The sequence below is a fragment of the Amphimedon queenslandica genome, unplaced genomic scaffold (assembly GCF_000090795.2).
Source record: "Amphimedon queenslandica unplaced genomic scaffold, v1.1 AMPQUscaffold_13143, whole genome shotgun sequence".
Lineage (NCBI taxonomy): Eukaryota > Metazoa > Porifera > Demospongiae > Haplosclerida > Niphatidae > Amphimedon > Amphimedon queenslandica.
Window position 1 is genome coordinate 81,127 of NW_003546621.1, and position 7,827 is coordinate 88,953.

General features: G+C 31.3%; 1 protein-coding gene across 1 annotated transcript in view; it reads right to left on the minus strand.

The window, feature by feature from the left end:
• Nucleotides 1-451: 451 nt before the first annotated feature.
• The window catches only part of LOC109584957 (E3 ubiquitin-protein ligase RNF213-like), an 8,261-nt gene continuing 885 nt past the window's right edge, over nt 452-7,827 (minus strand). The window contains exons 5-37 of the mRNA XM_020000866.1: nt 7,627-7,806; nt 7,411-7,547; nt 6,825-7,369; nt 6,336-6,776; nt 6,126-6,292; nt 5,883-6,086; nt 5,650-5,825; nt 5,500-5,599; nt 5,355-5,446; nt 5,055-5,303; nt 4,915-5,011; nt 4,468-4,863; nt 4,298-4,411; nt 4,145-4,246; nt 4,041-4,100; nt 3,790-3,987; nt 3,657-3,735; nt 3,574-3,608; nt 3,457-3,524; nt 3,262-3,412; nt 3,024-3,216; nt 2,880-2,971; nt 2,778-2,826; nt 2,573-2,736; nt 2,376-2,523; nt 2,246-2,329; nt 2,013-2,199; nt 1,663-1,957; nt 1,422-1,616; nt 1,285-1,374; nt 1,021-1,062; nt 837-967; nt 452-782 (exon numbers count right to left, since the gene is read on the minus strand). Coding sequence (XP_019856425.1) covers nt 623-782; nt 837-967; nt 1,021-1,062; nt 1,285-1,374; nt 1,422-1,616; nt 1,663-1,957; nt 2,013-2,199; nt 2,246-2,329; nt 2,376-2,523; nt 2,573-2,736; nt 2,778-2,826; nt 2,880-2,971; nt 3,024-3,216; nt 3,262-3,412; nt 3,457-3,524; nt 3,574-3,608; nt 3,657-3,735; nt 3,790-3,987; nt 4,041-4,100; nt 4,145-4,246; nt 4,298-4,411; nt 4,468-4,863; nt 4,915-5,011; nt 5,055-5,303; nt 5,355-5,446; nt 5,500-5,599; nt 5,650-5,825; nt 5,883-6,086; nt 6,126-6,292; nt 6,336-6,776; nt 6,825-7,369; nt 7,411-7,547; nt 7,627-7,806 — 5,421 coding nt within the window. The 3' untranslated portion in view covers nt 452-622. The remainder of the gene's footprint in view (nt 783-836; nt 968-1,020; nt 1,063-1,284; nt 1,375-1,421; nt 1,617-1,662; nt 1,958-2,012; nt 2,200-2,245; nt 2,330-2,375; nt 2,524-2,572; nt 2,737-2,777; nt 2,827-2,879; nt 2,972-3,023; nt 3,217-3,261; nt 3,413-3,456; nt 3,525-3,573; nt 3,609-3,656; nt 3,736-3,789; nt 3,988-4,040; nt 4,101-4,144; nt 4,247-4,297; nt 4,412-4,467; nt 4,864-4,914; nt 5,012-5,054; nt 5,304-5,354; nt 5,447-5,499; nt 5,600-5,649; nt 5,826-5,882; nt 6,087-6,125; nt 6,293-6,335; nt 6,777-6,824; nt 7,370-7,410; nt 7,548-7,626; nt 7,807-7,827) is intronic.

Genomic DNA, 7,827 nt, shown 5'->3' on the forward strand with positions numbered 1-7,827 from the left:
AAAAAACAATTTCATATTCACACAATTGCACTCAATGGAAGTATTGAAGAAAAGGACTACTGGTTATACTGAGGAGTTTAAATCCACTCTCTCTGAACTGAATAAGCTATGCTGTGACATAGTGTCTTCATTTCCTCCTGAGAGTATCATCATGATTGTCTGTGGTAGTGGTCATATTGGGGAAATGAGGAAACTCCAGAAGGATTCCAGTACTAGTCTTGAGGTCCTGAAAAGTGCTGTGATGAAAGCCAGGGAGGGTAGGGTTTTTGCATTGTTAAAATAATTTGATTTTATTTTTATTGAGAACTGTTTTTGAAATTTCAAATAATTTTGCATATAATGGGTGGTGCAGGGACATGATGCAATGTAGTTTCACAGGCCAGACCATTCCCCAGCCTACACTAATGATTGTAGGCTAAGGAATGGTATAGACGCAATGAGTTTTGGCCGATGCTTATTTTTTACAAAGCAATTAATAGAATTGTTAAATATTAATAATAATTAGAGAGCAGCAAAAAACTTAATCAGCAAATAGAACTATATACTAGCTAGTTTAGTTAAGTCTAACAATGTACTAAGTTGGCTATTAATAACACTAAGGCCTAATTAATTACATGTAAAGTTAGCGATTCTTTTTCTTTGTTGCATCATGAAGATGGACTATTTCCTTCCATGTACAAGCAACTTGACTTAGTTTAATATCAGGAGGAAACAACTCCATAAGATAAAAAATAGACTCAGACTTGGTTTGATACACATAGTCAAACAAGACTACTCTCAATCTAATTAGAATAATTAAATATAATAGCTTAAATTAATCTTAGAGTAACTCTTACTGTTTATGCTTGTCTTCCAGATGACATGTTTGTACATAGGTTTGTATCATCTCGTACATCACTTCCAGCATATTATCTATGTTAGTCATTTTACTGATTGCTGCTTCAAGAGATACTTTTTGTTGTTCATCCTAAATTAAATTTTAGAATCAAGCATTGTAACAAAATAATCAATATAACTGACATCTAGTTCTTCCATAAATTCTGATTTAACAGTGAATGGATCCTATAGGAAAATTATTATTATCTTAATATTGTGTAGTGGAATAGGGTAAAGGGTCATTTCATTTTGGATGTTATTATCTAAAAATGTGGTCAAAGAGCTTCAAAACAGCTTGAAAAATCGACAAAATTATAAATTTTTAGCTATAGCAAATGTTAAAATGCTTACACAGCACCTGTTATATAATCTATCTATAATTTCTCACATAATGCTTTAAGATTTTACCTCTTCATTTCGAACTCTGTATTTAGCACGTTCAACATTCAAAAACCTCCATAATGGTACAACATGTTCTAAGCAGCAGAAGTCAGTAATCTAGGCAATAAAACTTACATAGATTAGAGTAATTTTTTGATCTATACCTTTTCACTTCTTAGTTTACCAATAATAATTAATTCTTTCTCTACATATTCTTTTAGTTTCTTTTTTGATGGCTCTTTTTTTCTTTGAAGAAATCTCATTACAGTCTCAACTGTCTCACATGTAACTGTCATCTCAGCTAAGTTATTTTTGAGATCCATCAAAATCCCTGACCGCACTAGAGGAGGCAGTGCTTGCTATAAAGTTAAAAAAGTAATGGTATTTGCATCACACATGACCTACTTGAGTGATATTTTTTTTAACAGCTGCAATGATTTGTGTATTGAGAACAGGACGTTTCCATATAACCTGCGGAATATCTAATACTTGGGTTATAATTGGTTTTCCTAATACAAATTCTTGAACAAAATCTCTTTCAATGATTCCAAGATCATTTATTTGAATAGTAACATTTCCATTAGAGATAGTGTATACACTATGAGATTGAACTAGCCTGACAAATTCATCAGAACACTTCACAAAATGCTTAGAATTTAACTCTTGCAATGGCACCTTTGGGCTTTGCCACAGCCAATTTCTATAAAATTTTATACATGAATCACAAGTTTGTGTGCATGTATCATGCATAATACTTTTTAAGTGAATCTTCCACAAATTTGCAGCAAAGTCTAATGAACTTGTTATGACTAATGACAAGATGATCAATTAATCCAGTGGTGATGACTCCAGGTCCATAGGTTGTTGGTATGAGGTGCTTCATTTTCATTTTTTTAGAAATTTCTGCTTGAATGCTGTTGTTCTTTAACTCAAACAATCGCTCTGCAATACAAAAAATATTTAATGATATTCTTTATACAGTACATACCATTATCAAGCTCATGATGACATAATTCCCAAGCTTGCTGAAAAGAAACAAAAAAACTTTCATAATCATCTTTTTGTTGGTCATCTGCATATTAAAAATAATTATATCTCTTTTTTGTATTTATAGTTACCAATTTGATTAACAAATTCTCCAAATGACATGTTCTCAATAGTTCCTTGTGTCTTTTCATCATAATCAAATTGTGAGATAGCTTTTTGAGTTATCTTCAGCATTTTAATAATATCTGGTAAAAATTTCATTGCTTGAAACCTATGAGCCTAAAGTACATGTTAATACTAAACTTATATATATATTTTGTTAGCCGACTTCAGAAAGATATGTGAAGATTACAGGATGCTGCTCAGACACTTTTATGGTCAGTAACTGCCCACAAATTTGTTGTGAAGTCAATGTAGGATAAACATTCCATAAAAATGGCTTTGATGATGTCATTGGAGTCATGTACACAGCTCCAAATAATTTGCTGTAATCTACAATGGCCTTGAATTTTGGCAAAAATAAAAAAACATACCTCTAGCAGTTAGTTCTTTTAGCATTTTTTGAATGCTAGACCCTGTATCCTAACGTAATAGTGTCAGATAATCTAATAATGAACTATAATTATTAGCATTACTTTGACAACAGGTTCAATGTAACAATCATAAAACTGTTTCTCCCATTTTCTTCTATCATCTAGTTTTACTAAATTACCAACAACATTTTGTCCTATTGTGTTATCCCAAATAAAATAATCAATGTAATTAACAGATTAACCAACCTGTTAGTTGCACATGATGTCCTTTCTCATTGATTTGCTTTAACACTAAATGAACTAACAATGCAGCTTCATCAATAGAATGACCAGTAATGCTTGATAACTGTTGTATATCTTTCTTTATTTGATCCCAAAAAAATAAATTGTACTCTGGTGAAGATAGGTCCAGTTTTCCATTCATCAGTGGTGAAATATTCTGTTTACAATGAAATTAATAAACATCTTTGGTTTTAGTACATACCTTTCCATTGCAGGATGACCATAGTAAGCATGAGTGCATAATGCACCTAATGATTGCATATGAAGCATTAGAAAGAAAACCAGTTGGAGGGTTTCTTTCCATGTCATTTAAAGGTATATATCCAGGAGAAGCTTCATTTTTAGTGAATTTACTTGTAAGAGCAATAAAAACACATTCCAGAAGTTTAATACTTACTCTACTGGAGCCAATGATTTACTTGAATATTGTATAATTCTACCACAGTGGATACAAAATGACTCCAACTAAATATACATTAACATATAAAATCAATACATACATCTATTGTAATACCATAATGCCTGTGTATTGATGGCCATTGTTGCACTCTGAATAATAATTATAGGCAGTACAATGATAATACTAATAGCACTTACGAAGAAAGCTTTCCTCCCTGCCTTCTTCCTCTTCTTTAGTACTTGACAACTTTATAGGCATAGCAGGCAACAGTAAGTCCTTTCATAACCATATGCAACTGTTGTAAGTATTCATCAATAATTATATGCATACTTTCAGTGTCTCTGGTGATGAAATAAAGTTTAATAACATTTTCATATGTCCAGTTTTTCTGTTAGTAAGTATGGTAAGAACTGAATGGACAACTATCATTTGATATATTGAATCTTCATGCTCATCTTTTTTAGCTTGCATTGAAGGGAAAATGCTGCATTGCTGATTTTGAAGGAGTTCATCAACAATATGTAGGACCTGTGTAAGAAATTTTAAAATAATTTAAAACTTATATAACAATGAAAGTTAACTTCTTGGTCTTTTGTAAAAAGCTGGCAGGTTTTAGCAAAACCTCTAAAATTCTCTAAAATCTAGTTGTTATTTAAACATGAATAATACGTTTAAAGTTATTTACTTCTGATGAAAGCTTTTTTGAAGGATTATCTGTTGCATAGCTTAATTTTACTCTTTCAAATAAAGCTAATGCAAGTGGAACAGCAAATGTAGAATCAAGATCCTGTCAAAAAGAATAAAAATAACAGTAATCATAATGATAAAATGTGCATACATTAACTGTTAAATTTAGTTCACCAAAATCCCCTGTTGCAGCTCTACTAATGGCAGATCTGATAACTTGATAAGTAGGATTGTATATAGCAACAATGTCCATAAACTCTTCATTCTGTGGGTAGATTTAACATAACAATAGATATGCAAGTGTTGTAGCTAGTCCTATACTTGTCTAAAGTTTTCAGATGGCGAAGTCCAATTGAAATAACAGTTTCGGAATATTTTCATCAATGATATGCTACCAAAAGTTTTTATAATATAGCGAATGAGATACCATAATGGTCCTTCAGTAGTTTGATCATCATTAAGATCATTAGCTAAACAATAACTTTCAACTTCATTAAAGAGATAAGCAATATCAGGATCAGCCTTAATATCAAAGAGTGGATTATGCACTGATTCATGTATTTTTTTTGCTGAAAGTTCAAGTCCACTTGTAAACTTTGCAACTGCTAAGCACTGTGATAACAATGATGTTTTAGACTGAATCAACAGGCTGTGTCCTTCACCTAACAAATTATCTGTAACAGAAATGATTTCCCCACTCAGAATTGCTACAGTAGCCTATAATAAAAACATCACCAGGGATATAATCATTATAGTTATATAGTCTACCTTCATATTTGCTAGAACTATTCCAATAAAGTTTTGGAGATTTGGTAGAGTATTTTTTTCTATTGTATTACTCAGTTTACTTTGTATAGTAATACACCTAAAAATTTTACATATGAAGCCACAAACAAAAGTAGAATTACTCGTATTTCAGGATGAGCTTAATTGTAAAGAACTGCAAGTAAGTCATTTCTTCCATATGATTATGCAAATAAGTGCACAGCTTTTGATCTTTCCAATCATGTGGAGTAGTTGAGGTTGAGAATACGGCCTGAATTAGACTATCAACCAATTTCTCATTATAAATGTTTCCATCAAAGCAAAGTGAAGACAACACTTCCAAGAAGAAGGACCAACAGCTTTGTTTGATCATCTGCCATTTTTCTGCTTCCCTATAAACAAATGTGAATTAGGCAATTTATACTGAAAAATTTTAACTATACAGTTTTTTAATTTCGTTCTCAATTCCAAAAAGTAAGTGAGCAACAATGTTTAGAGCATCAGAACTTTGAAAATGATCAATTTTTGCTAAAAACTATATAATAGATTTAAATTAATTAAATAATTTTATTAAATTTTATAGCTAGCCTTCTCAAATCTTCCAGCAAAAACTATTGTGTCTTTATAGTTTGGCAATACAACGTACTCAAAAAACAGTTTCATCACACAAATCCGTTGCCATTTTAGGCTAATTAAAAAATAATGTAACATTTATGTGCAAGCATATTTTACACTTACATTACTTTTGGAGGTATAATCAAACATTCTTCAACAATACTAGAAATGACTTTATGAGACTCATACTGCCTTTGCATCCATTCTTGTAATGATACCCCTTTCTTACTCATGAGTGGAACCTGCACATCTAAAAATGGGCTATTTAAAACCATTTCTAATGCCTCAACTAATAGTATCTACATGTATAAAGAAAATCGATCATAATTGTTTCAAAGTTCCATTAGTAACTTCACTTGAATATTTGAATCATTTCGCTTTGATTTCATTTTGTAGATAGTAGATGGCACTAGCATTATGAGCTCAAAAAACAAATCAAAAAATGAATTGCTTTCAAAATAAACCTTCCGTACATTAAAAACTATTTGAAACAGTGAAGTGACATTAAGCTCATTAGAAGAGAATATTCCTGACATAGTAATCATACATTCCTCCAAAACCTAGAAAGGATTATTATCAAATTATTAATTAATTAGTACCTCATAATACACTTCATCCACTGCTTGTCCTTTAGTGTCCAAAAGGTGAACAAAATCATGAACATAAAACCTTGCAAGGGAACTAATAGTATTTTCTGGTAAACTTTCAAAGTTTTTGAACAAATCATAGTCTTTGTCCTGTAATAGTGCCATAAGTTCCTCAGAATCTATTGAAAAATATATATTATTCAATATTTTTGTTAAGTGTACCTTTATTCGGATTTTCCTTAACAATATCATTCAAAAGCCAGAAAAATGGAAAATGGCATGAAAACTGCTTTGATGAAGCAGTGTTTGTACTGAAACCATCATCTGGTGTAGATTGAAGCTTTGATATTACCAGTCGAGTGAAATAATTAGAGTTGTACAAATTAAGCCACAATTGTTCTAACTCAGTTTCAATTCTTGATAATAATTTCAAATTTGCATATTTATCAATAATAGAGATAATTTTCGCAAATATTGGAATGATAATATCATCAAATCTCCTCACTACAGCATTTTGAAATGTTCCAGCTTCTTGAAGTTTAGTCATATTCATAGATTCATCTAGTATCCATTTTTGTAGAGCATTTGTACCCTCTTTTAACTCTCTATCCTTGAGTATGCCCTTAATGAGACGAATAGTTTGTGAATGAAATGTGGTTTCATCTATAGAAAAAATTTTGAGTTAATGACTGAAAAAATTACTATACTAACCTGTTCTAAGTGGGAAAAGTATTTTTTGAGGAATGATTTGTGATAGTTGATTAACTTGCTCAGGATTTGATGCAGCTTTTGATATTTGCAGATACAATCGTTTACAAAGGTCTATTTTCTGAGGTTTTGTACATGGTAAGAGTTGGGAATTTTCAAATGGTTGACAGTCATTAGTATCACCAACACTAGCTAAAGAATCAGTCAAAGCATAATCTTTCTCATCATAATAAATGTCACTCATAGAGTACACTTCACCACTAAGGATCTGATTTAAAGGTACTGAATTCTCAGTTGGAACTATAGCATCAACATGATAGCATAGCCAAGGATGCCCTTGAAAGCTCACAAAGTTTGACTTTAAACACTTCTTTGGCAGATGAATGAGGAGAATGAATCTAGTGCTCAAATAGCCTGACTTAGCAGCTTCTCTGAATTTGTCAGTAAGATGATACCGACAACAAGAAATTAAATTTCCATTTTCATGAGCTCTTTCACATTCAAAAATGACACAATGTTCATGAGACTCACCATTTCTTATCATTATACTACAATTCAATGAAAAGATATGCACTACCACTTTACTTACTCAATGCTATTAATAAAATCCTGCTCAGTTTGAAATGCTTCTAAATAAAGTCTAGTCATGTTTTCCTTTTCAATTTGAATGTGATTTCCTAATTCCTCAAATTCAGTTTGTGAGAGTATTGGAGCATGAGTAGTCACCTAAAAATTATACGTTAGCTATAAATTATACTTACATTATTCATAAAGCATCAATTAAATAATGCTCTTGTGATTATACCTGTAATAGTGTTTGATTATCTGGAGGAATTCTGTTGATGAGGTCTGCAAGTGATGAATGCTCTTGATGTACAAAATATATTTGTTGATATTTCTTATTCATGCAATCATTATAAATGCTCCTGACTATAGCATCTGGAGAAGCTATCTGCAACAGCAGTCTTTTACTGATCTCAAGAACCTATTATGTGCATACTGTGCT